Source organism: Panulirus ornatus, chromosome 33 (assembly GCF_036320965.1).
Source record: "Panulirus ornatus isolate Po-2019 chromosome 33, ASM3632096v1, whole genome shotgun sequence".
Classification (NCBI taxonomy): Eukaryota; Metazoa; Arthropoda; class Malacostraca; order Decapoda; family Palinuridae; genus Panulirus; species Panulirus ornatus.
In genome coordinates, this window is record NC_092256.1 from 12,093,605 (window position 1) to 12,111,355 (window position 17,751).

At 37.4% G+C, this 17,751-nt stretch overlaps 1 protein-coding gene across 1 annotated transcript in view; it reads left to right on the top strand.

The window, feature by feature from the left end:
- The window catches only part of LOC139759459 (protein slit-like), a 1,061,304-nt gene that overhangs the window by 1,023,282 nt on the left and 20,271 nt on the right, over positions 1 to 17,751 (top strand). The window contains 4 exon segments of the mRNA XM_071681610.1: positions 1,310 to 1,508; positions 3,783 to 4,017; positions 8,916 to 9,139; positions 13,698 to 13,912. Coding sequence (XP_071537711.1) covers positions 1,310 to 1,508; positions 3,783 to 4,017; positions 8,916 to 9,139; positions 13,698 to 13,912 — 873 coding nt within the window.

The window sequence follows — 17,751 nt, forward strand, 5'->3', positions numbered from 1 at the left end:
TGACTACTATACCTTCCAGTTGACAGTCTCTCTTTTCATACATTTTTCGGTGCTTCCAGAACATTTCCCCCCTTACCCTCCCTTTGACTCACTTCTGTTTTCATGGTTTCATTTGCTGCCATGTCCACTCCCAGATATCTAAAACACTTCACTTCCTCCAAATTTTCTCCATTCAAATTCACACCCCACTCAACTTGACCTTCTACCCTGCTGAACCTAATAACTTTACTTTTATTCACATTTACTCTCAGTTTTCTGCTTGGTGGAAACCATGGAAAAGTCTGTGGGCCTAGTTGTGGATAGGAGGCTGTGCTTTCAGCACATGACAGCTAGGGTATGGATGTGAGTGAATGCAGTCTCTCTTTGTCTGTCCCTGGTGCTCCTCGCTGATGCAGGGACAGTGGTCAGGTGTAGGGGAGAAGAAAAGAATGTATGTTGTCATTTTTTCCTTTTCTTTCATGCACCAAAACTGTAGCCCCTTATCTACAACCAGACCTTACAGACCTTTCCATGGTTTACACAGGATGCTTTACATGCCATTGTTCAGACAATTGACAGCATGTCAACCCCAGTATACCACATCATTCCAATTCACTCTATCTCGTGCATGCCTTTCACCGTACTTCATGTTCAGGCCCTGTTTGTTCAAAAAAATTTCACTCCATCCTTTCATCTCCAGTTTGGTCTCCCCATTGTCCTTGTTCTCTCCACTCCTAACACATATATCCTCTTTGTCAACCTTTCCTTACAAATTCTCTCCAAATGTCTAAACTGTTTCAGGGTAGTTGCAGCATAATCATAAAGAGTTTGGGGATATTCTGAAACTGTTTGTAATGTACTAGTAATGGGAGATATCCAGAGTGTGACTCATGTTTACCTAGGGAGTGTGGTGTCTGTTGGTTTAATACCGAGTTGGGAGGTTGATTGTTTTGTGCTTGTCAGGCTATTTCAGTGAGTGAATTTTTTTTCTTTAGTGTTATATATGTTAGGGTGAGGAGATAAAAGTTACTGAAGTGTGAGGCAATGGTAAGCTTTTTATTCCTACTTGGAGGTTGGTGGTTAGTTGTAGAGTGGGTTGGGTGGGGGTCTAGTGGTGTTGCTTAGAACTGAGTGCCAAGCTTGTTAAGATAGGACTGCACTAGGAGTATTTTCATTGTAAAGGTATTATGTTTTTGTGATTGCTAGGCAGCTGGTGATGATTCTGAGTGCACAATTTTAGTAGTTTGCAGCTTTCTAAAGTTAAGTAATTACACATGTCCCAATGAATGCTCTGCTATTATCCTGTCATTCTTATGATTTGTCTTAACAGAATGGGGCATCATGTGTAGATGGGATCAATGAATATACATGCAAGTGTATCAATGACTACTCAGGAAAATTCTGTGAGGTGGGCCCTGCTGTGTTCCTTCAGACTTCACCATGTCAACAAAATGATTGTCAGAATGGTATCTGTTTTGTTCCTGCAAATTCAAAGGACTATGTATGTAAATGTTCTCCTGGCTTTTCAGGTAGGTAACACAATGTAATGGACATTAAACTATATACTCTAAATGTTTAGGACTTTAACATTTTTGGTACTGTAGATGTTTATGCATCTCACAGGAAAAGTATGCTGGTTGAATGTATACGTTTTAACTTCTCTTATTCACATTTGTGTAGGCCCATGCTCTCTAGTGGCATGTATAGATGTCATATGTCACTTGCAACTCTGATTAAGCAGTGGAAAAATCCTTAAGCTTCATTTACTCATGAATTACCATATCAGGCAAAGACATCATACACATACTTTGGGAAAGTGCTGGTCTTCAAATATTCTATCTACATCCGAATAGGTACTTGCCTTCTGCAGGCATTTATAGATGACCTATATCACACTTCCATAAAAGAATGCTTCAATTACCTGTTGATAAACATAGTGGGAAGAGTTCACTTTTTATCTGTCCCATTTTACTTAGTTGATGGCTAGATACATGCTAGGTTTGCTTTTTTGCTACTCATTGCACCATCATTTAAATGTGTATGACATTTGGGTTTGAATGACTCCCAATACTTTTCTTTATTACAACATTTCAAATTTTGCTGATTCCACCGTTACCCATGAGACACCTTTTTCATCTTGTCCTGTTCCAGAAGGGTTGAGTTCATGGCTAGGGGAACCAACAGTTGGATACTGGACAGTTTCCCAGTCACAATCTATGTATCTTAAAATACCTTTTTCTCAGTTTTGTTTTGTTTGGAAACTATAATAAATTTTGGAATTACAAAAGACAGCATTTAAAGGAAATCGTGATATGTTTGTTTCTTCTGAATCTTGGTTAGATATCAACCATAGAAATTTCCTAGCTGAATTAGCAGTTCTATGGTACACTTCCTTTAAGAATAGGCAGTGGTGTCTCACTCTTTGTTGAAGCTCCATTTAATCCTATTGCAAAAAATTGTGTATCTATCAAGAATGTCAACTTCATTTTTTTAAGAAAATAGCCGTAGAACTAGTTTGTAAAAAAAGAAAAGTCATAGGTCGACAAAAGATTTGATGATCATTTAGCTGGAATTTGTATTGAACAAGAATCATTCATAGCTGGAGAGTGTAACATACCAGTATCTAAGTGGAGTGAATTCCATTCCAGTATCTGGGCAAAGACTCTACCTAAATTTGCTTGCTTGTGCCCTAATCCAGTTAGTCGAGAAACCTACTCGTAATGAGAATATTTTAGACGTAACTCTGATTATGAAAGTGGATGTCTGTAATAACGTTGAAGTTAGAGAAAATTTTGGTTCAAATTTCTCTTGAGGCCATTTCCACTGCATGTTATGTGTGTTAGCATGACTGTTTTAGAAAAATTTCTATTATAAACAAGCAAGTTTTAATGATCTGCACATTGCTCTTGACAGGCGAACTTGGAATAATGTGGTCAATGAAAATGACATGAAGGTAGCATGGAAAAGCTAAAGTGAGACCTTCAAAGCTGTGTAGGGAACAAAAGTGCCAATCTTAGTAGATGGTCAGTTTCTAAAACAAAGCCAAGGTGGTGGAACAGGTGAAATAACAAGTGCCTGTTGCCCAAAAATATAGCTCATGAGAAGCTCAAAGAGACCAGTAATTAACATAATAGAGTAAGTTAGGTAAATTTGCCTTGAGAAACTAAGAGACTTTTATGACAAGTTAAAAGGCAATATGAAGTGCATATTGCTGAAAATAGCATAAGAAACTCTATGGGGTTTTATAGTTATGTCAGAAGAGTCATCACTCAGTCAATTGGTTGGTTGTTTTGTTGATCATGGAAAACATTCCCTTGCTTCGGACAGGAAAACCATGACAAAAATGATGAATTAGATTTTTGCATCTGTATTTACAAAGATACATTTTGGGTCCCAAATATAGGTTCATTGTTAAGAGAGAATGTCTGCAACAAATTCACACACAAGCTCAAGATATACTATCAGCGATGATTGGAGTAATGTGGATAAATCAGCTGGCCCCAATAAGTTTTATCCAAGCACCATGAAAGAGGCAAAAAATGAGATAGTTAACCCCTTGACTACCCTTTAGAATAATTCGCTTGCTGTGAAAAGAGTTCCAGATGAATGCTGTTTTTCTGTATGGAGAGATTATTTATTACATCATTCTCACCATTTTATGATTGTTACATCCCATGAGAGATTCATATCATCAGTACTGTTTCTCTTCTGAAAATATCTTTGAAACATTTGTATCATACTTTAATCATAGTGGTATGTTACTGTGATAGTTTAAAGAAGTATTTTTGTGATTGACTTTCTAGGTAAACACTGTGAGTACCTGACACGTGTCCATTTTGGTGTGAATGACTCCTTCCTTGCACTGGAGCCCCTCAAAACTCGACCTTCATCCAACGTAACTCTTCACTTCCGAACTCACCAGGAAGATGGAGTGCTCCTCTACACAGGCGAGTCAGCTCATCTTGCAGTGGAACTCTTCAAGGGCCGCATCAGAGTGTCGTTTGATGTTGGAAATTATCCAGTGTCCAACATGTTCAGGTATGGGATAAGCTTTTTCTTCTTTTGTCATGTATTAGGTTAAAAACAGTAAAACCCATTCATTTCTCAGCATGAAAGCTCACTTTTATTGTATGGATGGGTTGTTATATAACTCAAGAGAGGTACATTAATTTCCATATAATTAGGGGGTTAAGAACCAAATGCTTAAAAACATATAATGATGCTCAAGATACTATGCGTATAATGGAAATAAGTACCAAATGATACTCAAAACATTACTTGAACAATGGAAATAGTGTGCAGTACAGGTATTATAGCTAGAGAATGAATGTGGGGGAGTGAGGCCATCTGTTGATAGCACTAATGCAAGAAATAGCAAAAGTTTATGAAAAAATGACAGACAACTGTCTACCCTGTTTTCATGTAGTGGATCATTATCCAACTCAGACTCTGCTTCTGATGCTGCATAGTGGCTGGGAGTCTAGGAACTAGATAACTTTTTTTTTCTAATATGCAGATGATTATAAGTTCATGCATTAGGCAAGAACCTACTGAAGAGATTTGTGTAGGAAAACAAATACATTCTACCATATCATTCACTGAGTCGTTGATGAATGTTTTGAAAGCAAAGACTCACTTCTCTGCAAATACATGTGCTCTTTTGTACCATCCATTTCTCCATTATTTTTCTTGATACATAATTTATTTTTTGTGCATGAATGATTCAAGAATGTCCCAAAGACACATACACAGGAAAGTGCAGTTTACCACATTATTCATGGAGTAAGATGAATGATTTGAGTAAAAAATTTACTGGGACTCTTAAGAAAGGCTTGATATGGTTTTTCATGAATTTTTCTTCTTGCCATTAGTTCATGCAGTGGTAAGAACCTACTGAGGAAGATTGAGTTAAGAAAGAGTATATAAAAGATGCAATTAATTTTATCATTCCCTGGATGAAAAAATGAATGTTTTGAACCAAATGACAATGTGTTAAACCAAATGACAATCGATCACTTGCTTCTCTGTGAATGCATGCTCATGTGTACAATGCATTTTTCCATTATTTTTAGTTATATGTAATTTTTTGGGGTGTTAGTGTATCATGAACCCATGAAAGAGAATTGTATTTAAAAATTGGATAAATGATTACAGTTTACCATATCATTCCCTACGTTTATGATGGATGTCTTGAACAGAAGATTGATTGGGACTCCAAGAAAAGCTAGAAAATATTTTACTGTATATTTTTTCTGAATATGTAGTTAATTATTAGTTCATCCATTAGGTAAGAATCTATTAAAGAGCATTGTTTATGAAAGATACTGTATCTTTCATTATGAGATGAGTTCTTTGAACCAAATGACGATTAATCATTCCTCTCACTGTAAATGTGAGCATTCTGTCACCCATTATTCCTTTAAGTGGAATTTGATTTTAGTGCATGAATTAGTTGAGAGCTTACTAAAGAAAATTTCATTGAAACTGTATATGAAATAAGGTAATATATCATATCATTCATTGAGTTTAAGATGAATGATTTGAACAAAAGAGCAGTTGGAACTGAGAAAGACTAGGTAAAGTTTCTTCCTATATTTTTTTGATATATGTATATAATTATTAGTTCACACTGTAGGTAAGAAATCACTGAAGAGAATTGTATAAGAAAAGTATATAAATATGAATGTTTTGACCTAAAAGACAATCATTCACCTGCCAGTCTGTGAATGTAAACTCTCTACTTTCCCACCCTCTTCTCTATATGTGTTTATTGTCAGTGTATGAATAATGAATCTACTATAAACTGTTGAAAACATGTAACTTAATTTACTGTATCATTCACCAAGTGACATAAATATTATGAATAGAATGCTTAGGACTCTGATAAAGAGTAAATAAGTTTTTCTTTCAGTATTTTTTCAGAATAAGGAGATGATTATTAGTTCATGCATTAGGTAAAAAACTATTGAAGAGATTTATATGGAAAAAATATATATAGAATGCAATTTACAGTATCTTTTACTAGGTAAGAGATGAATTTTCTAACAAAAAGACAGTCACTCTATCACCTGTATGCAGATGCAAGCTTTGAACCCAGGACCACCATATAGTAGGCCAGTGAGTTTTCCTCAGCACTCAGTGGTGAATTGTTTCCATCATTTCCATGTGTTTTAGTACATGCTAAGAGATATAACTTTACTGTGGTGCTTGAGGAATTGATTTAGAGTTTCTTCTCAACTCATGTGGGTGGGAGCTCTTCCTCACATTTCAGATCATGTGTTGTAATGGGGGATCTCCGTTGACCATTGGTTAGTCTGAGATAGAAAGCTTTTGCCACTTTGTAGTCAAATGGATAACTCACTGGTCCACCACGTATTCCTAGGTTTAAATCTTCGGCTCACAGTGGGGAATGGATTTTGTCTATTTCACGTATTTCAGCACATGCTGAGATATATAAACTTTACCATGGTGCTTGGAAATTGACTTGGAGTTTCCTGCGACTTCTGTGGGTGCAGCCTTTCCTTCACCCTTCAGGTCCTGTGATGTAATGGGGGATCTCATTGGACATTTGTTGGTCTGAGATAGAAAGCTTTTTCTTCTCAAAGTTGAGTGATTAACTCACTGGCCTACCAGTGACCTGGCCCTTCTCACACATAAACAACCCTGAAGCTTATTTCCTGCTACATAATAATCATGTTGAGACATAAGTTTCATTTTCTCCCATCTTCATTTCTTTACATTTGCTTGAATTGAATTTCATCAACAATGCATCAAACCAACATTGGAGTCTGTTTAGGGCCCTTTGTAAGTAGATGCAGTACTCCTCACTTTTCACTTTCCTTATGAACTACATCATCTGTAAACATAAATCAGGGAGGAGTCCATACCCCCAGGTAAATCACTTAGTTGTTTCAAGAAGATTGAAGGCCCCCTGAAGAGAACCCTGTGGCACTCCATTATTCACTTCGACCAGTCCTTTATTTCCCTCCAGTGAGATGTTCATCTATTCATTAAACAGTGTCCCCTTTATTCCTGCCTGATGATCCAGTTCTTAATCATCTTGCATGCTGGATAGTGTCAAATGCTTTCTTGCAGTTCACCCAGGTTTCCCCTTTTGTTTAAGACAGAGCTTACTCTCTCAAAGAAATATGAGAGTGATTTTGCATATGAACTCTTTTCACCGAAACTGTAATGTCTCTCACTTGGGTAGTTTCTCCTTTATAAAAAAAAGAAAAAGATTTATCCAGTTGCTTTATATTTATCTTTTCCAGAACCTTACAGATGATACTCATCAGTGAGACCAGCCTGTAGTTCATTGCTTGTTCTCAGTCTCCCCTCTTGTAGATTTTTATGATGTTTGACCATTTCTGTTCCCTTGGCATTCTGTGTCTTTCCAGTGACATCATGAATAGTATTCCAAGAGGTTTATTAAGCATTTGTGGTCACATCTATGGCACATATGATGAAATTTCATGTAGACCATGAGCCACGTGTGAATCAAAATCTCTTTGCATTTAATGTCTTTTCTAGACATCTAAATATTTTCTAGAATCTCTCCATTCCATCTCACTGATGTTGAAGGTTTAGTGTCTTTGACTGTTAAAGCACTCTTGAACAGTTTTTGGTTCCTCACATATCCTTACATCATCTTCTCCAATTCATTCATTTGAATCCCTAATTCTGATTAGCTGCCATTTAACTGAAAACTTACTTTTGATAATTTATGAAAATGTCCTAGATTTTCTCCTGCCTTGTTCATACTATTCTTTTCAGAATTTCTGTTTCACCTTTCTTATCCTGGTATCCTCATTCTTTTTATGCCTTTACTGATGTCATAGTTACATGACAGTGAGAACTAAAAGCTATGTATACTAGGTGAACCCCAAGGGTTTGCACCTGAGCATTTTTTTTTTTCAATTTGGTATTTGATGCATGTATGTGTGTGTGTGTGTGTGTGTGTGTGTGTGTGTATATATGTATGTATGTATATGTGTGTGTGTGTGTGTCAGTGCCATAGCTCCATGATAATAGTTAGAGACATGAAGCTTTGTATGCATATTAATAGTATGCCACTTTGGTTATTAGATCATAAAGTGATGTGATGTGTGCCTGTTTCTGTTGGGTGAGAACAGGGCAGTTGAGTAGATTTTTCGGTGTCTCCAGTGTAGAAGTTGCATCTTACATATGTTAGATCCTGTGTTTGTTGAAACAGCATTTGTACCGCTGGAGGGATAGGTAATGTACATAATGCTAGCACAAAAGCATAATATATATATGTCTGGGGAGTGTAGTGATGTCTAAAATTGGGTTAGGAGGATGGTTCTTCAGTGCCTATCAAATCTTCTCGATGTGTGTTTTGTGATTATAGGTTCATGAAGCACGGGGCAGGGATCAGGTATTTTATTTCTGCTTGGGGTTTGAGTTTGATTATGGAGTGGTTTGGATGAGAAGGGGTTAATGCACTTTGAAAGAACTGAGTGCCAGGCATAGTGAAGTGAGACTGCATTGGAAGGATTTTTGTCCTGTGCATATGTTAAATATTTGTGGTTGCTCGGCAGTTGTTAATTGTTGTGAATACTCTGATTTATGTGGTTTGCAGCTTAGGTATATTTGCTTATGACCTAGCAGTTAACATGAAGATGATGAATAGTTTAGTGTGGAGCAGATGCATTGTTTGTAAAGGATACTAAGATATTATTTTTCTTGTTCAGATTTAGTACCAGTATATGTCTAGGATGTTTTGTTCATTTATGGCCTTTGTAGTGATGTTACATATTTATGTACTTCTGGTATCTCCACTTCTGTTCAAGGCATAGTCTCAGTTAGAACTTAGGCACAGGTCAGACATATTTGAATATATAGATATGAGCTAACGTTTCCCAACCTGGAAGGTTAACTTCAGGATAATAAGTGATGATCATATCTTCCCATTACAGTTATGAAGTTGTAAATGATGGAGAATGGCATTCAGTTGAGCTGCTTACCATTAAGCAGAACTTCACCATGCGTATAGATCGAGGCACTGCTCGCTCCATTGTTAATGATGGTTCCAATGAGTATCTTCAAGTCTCTTCACCCCTCTTCATTGGAGGTCTTCCTAGAGAAGCAGCACAGTCTGCAAGTAGCCAATGGCACCTAAGGGATTCTGTAAGTTTCAATGGTAAGTCTTCAGTGTGACAGATAACCCAGTTTTACAATTAGACCTCGATTATCTGTGCTTATAGGTACCCCACCCTTTGATTACCTATATGTACTTTAAAGGGAGAAAGTTTTGTACTCATGGGGGCTCCATTTCTTCAACATTCTTTATCATTCAGCTTCGTAAATATATGTATGCTGTCTGCATTTACCATGTTGTCAGTCATTCTTTGCCATTCACCCACCAGTCTTATACTATGAAAGTACTTCTTTACATCTTTTTAACATTCTTGCTTAATTTTATGTTATGCCCTCTGGTTGCTTCATCCCTACATGTCGAAGAACAGTTAACAGTCCACATAATCATTCTGATTTAAAAACTTAAATGGTTATGATTAGTTTACCCTTCACTTTTCAAAAGTTTCATGAATAATCGAGGTCTCCCAAGCCACATAGATTAAGTAAGAATTATTAAATCATAAAGTTTAGATGTGTAGTATACAGTTTCTTTAATTGAAACATATAACATTGATTATAGTTACAGAAAGTAATGGAAATTATATTGTGATACAGATTTGTTGTGTCATCTCCATAGAATATACTGTATGTGGCTTGGAATGGAGTTTTGAAGTTGAAGATGGATGTTGATTGTTTCTGACAAGAAGGAAAATCTGAAGAAGCAAGAAATTTGTAGAGGCTATTATTTATTTATTAATTATTATACATAATCACTGTTTCCCATGTCAGCGAGGTAGTACCACTCATATACATGTATTGACTTGACCCTCAACCCTACTGTACCTAATAACCTTGCTGTTATTCACATTTACTCCTAACTTTCTTCTTTCACACACTTTACCAAACTCAGTCACCATCTTCTGCAGTTTCTCACCCAAATCAGCCTCCAGTGGGCTGTATCATCAGTGAACAAGAAGTGACTCACTTCCCAAGCCCTCTCATCCACAACAGACTGAATACTTGCCCCTCTCTCCAAAACTCTTGCATTCACCTCTCTAACAGCCTCATCCATAAACAAATTAAACAATCATGGAGATATCACGAACCCCTGCCACAAACCGACATTCACTGAGAACCAATCACTTTCCTCTCTTCCTACTTGTACACATGCCTTACATCCTCAATAAAATCTTTTCACTGCTTCTAGCAACTTGCCTCCCACACCATATACTCTTAATACCTTCCACAGAGCATCTCTATGAAATAGTTCAACAAGCACATGTATTAAGAGAGTAAGAGTAAACATTATTTATTCAAATACATGTGCCTTTATCTATTTATCTATATGTCTCTATTGCCTTTCACCTTTGGGAACTCCCTCGAGGGTGGCCATGGCAAGAGTCTCCATGACTGGTGAAATCCGGTGCTGCTTCTTAACCTTTAGTACCTCACCCTCAACAGGCCACTGGCAGAGAGCAACTCTAGTGCAGTGTTTTCAGAGGCTCCTACCTAATTTTTCCTACTAACTACTTCCAGCTAATGCTACCAGTTAATGTTCCTCCCTACTTCTTCTACCTAATCATGCTAGCTAGAGATCCATCTGATGTCTCTTCTTACTGCTTTTATTTATTGCTACTGCCATTTTGCCAAAAGGCAGGGTTAGCTGATAGTGTTTGCCACAGGAAAATTTAGATTTACAAACAATGAGTTTTGTGAGGTAAGTGTTGTCAAGTGTTATGTATGACAAGTAGATTGTATGTTTGTGCATAGAATGCCAGCAGTCCATGTGTGAGTGAGGCAGAAAGAAAAGACATCAACTTGCATCAGAGGAGTGCAGTTTGACAGCCACTGAAGTGCTGGCTCACTACACAACCATCACTAACCCTTATGATACCCAGGCGGGTAATACTGGAAATAAACCTCCCTGCTCAGTGGCTTCCTCCCAATTGCTACCTACCTGTGTACATAGATAAAATGTTTATCTAAATGATTCTGTGTATGCACACCATTCTGTGTGAAGTTTCATGTGTTCATTACAAATGTTCAGTATATATTCCATGGAAATGCGCATTCCTCACAGATCAACAAACAGTATGTGTTCATTTACACATTAGGGATTAAGGGGTCTACACCGGTCATCCTATGAGTCACTTCCACTTCCATGGTTCCATTCACTGCTAAGTCCACTCTCAGATATCTAAAATACTTCACTTCCTCCAATTTTTCTTCATTCAAACTTACATCCCAACTAAATTTTCTATCAACCCTACTGAACCTGATAACCCTGCTTTTATTCATATTCACTTTCAACTTTCTCCTTTTGCACACACTTCCAAACTCAGTCACCAAATTCTGCAGTTTTTCACTCATATCAGCCACCAGTGATGTATCATTGGCAAACAACAACTTACCTCCCAGGCCCTGTCATTCCCAACAAACTGCACACTTGCCCGTCTCTCCAAGACTTGCATTTACCACCCTCACCACCCCACCCATATCCATGGTGGAATCACACACCCGTACCACAGACCAACATTGCTTCATTGGGAATCATTCACTCCCCTCTCTTACTACTCGTACACACACCTTACCCCTTCATAAAACTTCTTACTGCTAGAGAAAATATTTTCAAATTTTGGAGGAAGTGAAGAACCTGTCTTTTGATATGTGTCAGGGCATAGTTATTGGGAAGGACATAAGAAGGTAGAGAGTTCCAAATCTTAGAGGTGTAGGGAAAGACGCAGGTATCAAGATGGTCCCCTCTTTTGAGTTGCTAAAGGCCACATTGTAATCATGAGATGCTGCAGTTTTGCCAGTTATTGCGTGGTCTAGCTAGTGGTAGGGGCACACAGTTTTGCCAAGTATTGCGTGGTCTAGCTAGTGTTGGGGGCACATAAGCAGCCCAAGAATACCTATAGAAGTGAGAAAGTGAACCAACATTGGAGTGTAGGGTAAAAAAGTCAAGTTTGAAAGTTTCCCAGGAACAGTTTATAAGTTGAATTACTTTTGACTCAAATCTGTCTGGTAGGGATGCAAAGCTAGAACTACCCCAGATGTGAAAGGCAGACTTAGTTATTCCCATAATCCTTTATTTTTATTTCTCTATTGAGAAACAAATTTTGTAGTTTTTTTTTTTTTTTTTCAAAATTGTAACCCTTCTTTTAATGAAAAATAAGATTTGAAGCCTTTCTTTCCCAAAACTAGAACAGATTTTTTAGGTACTCATCATATAAGGGTTAAAGCTCCCAATTTCCTCCCCATTGAAACTTACTCTTAAACCATTGTGTCTCAACCCCCTGCTGCACCTGCACCCTATTATCTTACTTTTGTTCACATTAACTCAACTTCTCTCACACATGCTCCTAGACTCTGACACCAGCTTCTGGAGTTGCCCTCTCAAGCTGTATCATTAGTAATTAGCAACAGGCTCACTTCCCTGGCTCCCTATCCCCAAACATAATGTTGACCCACCATTCACTCCAAAATCCACACATCTGCTTCCTTCATTAGTCTGTCCATGAACAGATTCAACAGCCATTTTGACATCAGACACTTGATGAATAACCACATACACAGGAAACAACTTCCCTTCATTCATTCCTACACACATACATGCCTATTTTGTCAATTACAAAGTTGTCTCTTGATTTAGTAGCTCTCCTCTTACTTTATATATTCATAGAACTTTCAACATGGTTTCTATAGCAACCCTACCATATGCTTTCTCCTGATCCATAAATACTTAATACAAATCTTCTTTTTCCAAGCGTTTCCATCTCAAGTTTTTTGTATTATACATTTGGTCCACACATCCTCTACCACTGCTTTCAGGATACCACCAACTACTCCGCCACCATTTTCCCATACACCTTTCCAGGTATATTAAACAGGCTTATGATTGTAGTTCAGACATTTATTTTTTCCTCCTTACACTTATGCATAGACACCATGCTTACATTTAGCCAGTCCTTTGATACCTCAGTTTGGGCAACACAAATGGCAAACATCTTGCTAACTAAACAACAGCACTGTCATCCCCTGTCTTGAATTACTATGGGCCAATCCACTCCTGTCACTCTTACACCTCAACTTGTTCAAGGCTAAGTATGTAACCCTAGGACCTCTTTTATAGAGGTCCTGTAGCCTCAAGTTTGTTGTCCATTCAGGAGTAGGTAAGATGTGCTCCTTTGGGACTGGAGGATCTCTAATGATGTATCCCATTTTTGTATGGTTTTTCTTTATATAATTCTGAACATACTGATAGCATCACAGTTATACAATGAACCTAAACAATAGACTGAAGGTACACACTGTAGTTTTACTTACCAGTCAAGCATAGTAGAGCAGGGTTGAAATGCTGCCATTTATTGATGGGCTTGATTAACTTGATGTGATTTTGTTAATGCAGTCCATAAATTGTTAAGGATTTATTTGTTTTTGCATAACAATGGTTTTGGATTTCTCTTCTATAGTCCAAAACGAGACCATCTTATCAGAACTCAGAAAGGAGTTTATTACATGAAAATCTTATTTTTCTTTTATAATATTCATAAAGTATGAATTGTTATTCCTTTATTGTTTATAGATATTCTATTAATCTGCTAATTTGATACTTTTTGTAGGTTGCATGGAGCGTATGTATCTGAATAGTCGTCTTACAGACCTTGGATCTGGACAACAGCATAAGGTTTCTCCAGGTTGTGGTGGTGAGGAGACTGTGAGAGATCAAGGTCTTAGTGGGAATGGAAATGACCAACAGATTCCAAAATCTACAAGAGGTTTGGGAACTAAAGAGGAAGAATGTCATCACAATAATTCAGTTATCAATGAACTTCAGGTAAATATATGATTGATGGATGATACATCTAAATTGGTATGATCACCCATGTAAACAGTTGATATTGTTTAGCATTATGGTATTTACCCAAGCAGAGGTTAGCAAACTCTGAGAAATATGAAAAATCAGCCATTGCATCATGCATCTCTTTAAAGAGGTATTGTTGTAAGCAGATGGAGTCTGCTTTTGTCTTATTCAGTAGTTTTGGCACACATCACTATCCAAAGAGCCATTGTAAGTGCACTTGTCTGAAGGCTCTGAGTTGCTGGTAACTTCCATATGGGTCATGGCGGCTAAGGCCAGTCTCCCTGGGGTGTGCAGCAATTCTGGGATTTGTATGTGAACACTTTCCAGATAATATTGGTAAGAATATTATATTTGATAATTACTTGTTGCAACATTTCAATTTTTACCACATTTTCTGTGTTGAGACAAAGCTTAGAACCTAGCATAGCAGGTGCACGAAAAGTGGCATATATATCACCAGTACATGAAAGGGAGTCCAGATTGCTGCCGAAACAATGTAAGTATCAGCTTAACATTACATATAATTAAAGTATTTGATAGAGTAATAAAGAAAAGTATAGGAGAATATTTTATTACCACCAAACTCATTATTTTAGGTCATCATGTTTTTTACTTGGGAAAAAGCCTTCAAACATGTACTAGCTTGTTATAAATGATGTATGAAACTTAGATAATGAATGGGAAAAGATTGGATTCTTTTTTATGGATTTTGTAAAAGCATTTGACAGAGCAAATTTTGGAATATTAAAGAAAGTAGCAGAACAAAATATTATGTGGAAAATAGATCAAAGAATTTTTAATCGATTGAAAGTTCAAAGTAGTTGCAAATAGAAATGCCTGATGAAGAAATGCTTTTGGATGTCCTGTAGGGAATGATATCAGCCTCAGTACTCTCTGAAATCATGATATCTGACCTGGATAAGAATGTAAAAGAGAATATAGTCATATGTTTTGTAGCTGACTTGTGAGAGATTAAAAATGAAAAATGAGGAAAACTAAAAAGTGAAACAAAAGGATGTGGGCAGAAGAGAACTTAATGGAATATGATGAAGAGAAATTTGAACAAATAAGCCATGGGACAAGTAACACTGTTTTTGCACCTGCATACGAAGGCCTTAGGAAAAGAAATAGAGAGCGAAATTAACATCAAGGACTTGGAAATCATTATAGATAAAAATCCTCAATTTAAGGAACATATTGTTGAGATAATGCTCTCACGATGACATAATGAGTGGAATGATACTAAGAACTTTTCATACAAGAGATGGAAGTCTAACAATGAAAATACTGTATGTGTATGTAAGTTTTTGGATGGGGTGGTTAGGGAGGTGAATCTAAGAGTTTTGGAGAGAGGGGCAAATATGCAGTCTGTTGTGGATGAGAGGGCTTGGGAAGTGAGTCAGTTGTTGTTCGCTGATGATACAATGCTGGTGGCTGATTCGGGTGAGAAACTGCAGAAGTTCGTGACTGAGTTTGGTAAAGTGTGTGAAAAAAGAAAGCTGAGAGTAAATGTGAATATGAGCAAGGTTCAGTAGGGTTGAGGGACAAGTTAATTGGGAGGTAAGTTTGAATGAAGAAAAACTGGAGGAAGTAAAGTGTTTTAGATATCTGGGAGTGGATTTAGCAGTGGATGGAAGCGGAAGTGAATCACAGGGTGGGGGAGGGGGCGAAGGTTCTGGGAACATTGAAGTATGTGTGGAAAGCGAGAACATTATCTCGTAGAGCAAATATGGGTATGTTTGAAGGAATAGTGGTTCCAACAATGTTATGTGGTTACGAGGCATGGCCTGTTGATAGGGTCATGCGGAGGAGGGTGGATGTGTTGGAAATGAAATATTTAAGTACAGTATGTGGTGTGAGGTGGTTTGATTGAGTAATTAATGATAGGGTAAGAGAGATGTGTGGTAATAAAAAGAGTGTGGTTGAGAGGGCAGAAGAGGTTGAGTTGAAATGGTTTGGTCACATGGAGAGAATGAGAGAGGAAAGACTAACAAAGAGGATATATGTGTCAGAGGTAGAGGGAACTAGGAGAAGTGGGAGACCAAATTGGAAGTGGAAGGATGCAGTGAAAAAGATTTTGAGCAATCAGGGCCTGAACATACAGGAGGGTGAAAGTCATGCAAGGAATAGAGTGAATTGGAATGATGCAGTATACCAGGGTGGACGTGCTGTCAGTGGATTGAACCAGGCCATGTGAAGCGTGTAGGGTAAATCATGGAAAGTTTTGTGGGGCCTGGATGTGGAAAGGAAGCTGTGGTTTTGGTGCATTGCACACAACTGTTAGAGACTCAGCATGAACGAATGTCGCCTTTTTTTTTTTTTGTGTGTGTGTCTTTTCCTGGTGCTACCTCGTGGCTGTGTGTGTGTGTGTGTGCTATTTCATGTGTGTCTGGGTGGCAATGGAAATAGATGAAGGCAGCAAGTATGAATATGTACAAGTGTATATGTCTGTTTACATATATGTATGTATACATTGAAATTTATAGGTATGTATATGTGTGTGTGTGGGAGTTTATGTATGTATGTGTGTATGTAGGTGTGTTGGGCCGTTCTTTCGTCTGTTTCATGCACTACCTCACTAACGCGAGACACTGCGATTAAGTATGATGATCTAAATAACTTTTTGTTATTATTGTGATATGTGGCATCAGGTATCTATCATATGTGAATGATGCAGGGGACAGTTTCAAATGCTTTGTTCATGTCTTATTGCCACTAATGATATGGTGATTGGGTGTTGTAGTTGGCTGCCACCTGGGATATGTTGTGTGAGGTCTGAGTGTAATGTGGTGATGGGGTGTTGGGTTTAAAACCTTGTTGAATCGGCGAGAGTGGGATATTTTTCTTGATTCTGTTGTGGATCAGTTTTACAGTTTGAATACTGAAGACAGAAGTTGTATAGGGTGGTAGGAGGAAAGGGAGGAGGATGGTTTGGAGGGTTTTAGGATTGGCATTGTGTTGAGCAATTAAGGTTAATATGCAGAATTTTTTCACTCTCAAAACTCATGTTATTTCTCTCCTGATTATTTCTTTACCTCATTAGCAGTTTTTAAAGTACAGTATAGAACAGGTTATTGGTCAAGACCATTGTCCTTGACTGAAGCCTTCAGCATAAAAAATATATACAGTAAACCCTCGATTTTAACGGTTCCAATATAACAAATTTCAGATTTAACAGACAAATGATAATATAATACATTGATTAATAATCACTTAAAGAAGAAAAAAGAAATAGAAAAAATCTCAAACGCCACAACATGCACATTTCATATTGCACTTGTTTTTGCTAACATGGGTTAGACTTGCTTTGTTTTGGTCTGAGTCTGCCTCAAGCTATTGTGCAGTCATATTGTATACTGCTTCTGTTATTTCAGAATTGTGACTTTATTTATTAAATAATTTTGCCATTTTTACAATTCAAAATGACGTCAAATGATTGTAAAACACTGCTGGGTGCCCACCACTCAACTATCATACAACACTCAAAACCCTACATCCCCTCACAAGATTTTGGTAACTAAATGTGACATTTTGTTGCAGCAAAAAAAAAAAAAATATTTTCATTTATTATACTTAATCGCTGTATAATTACATCAGTGAGGTAGCGCAAGGAAAACAGATGAAGAATGGCCCAACCACCCACATCCACACATATGTTCATAAACACCCATACACGTGCATATACATACATATACATTTCAACGTATACTTACATATACATACACAAACATATACATATATACACATGGACATATTCATACTTGCTGCCTTCATCCATTCCTGTCGCCACCTCACTACACATGAAATAGCAT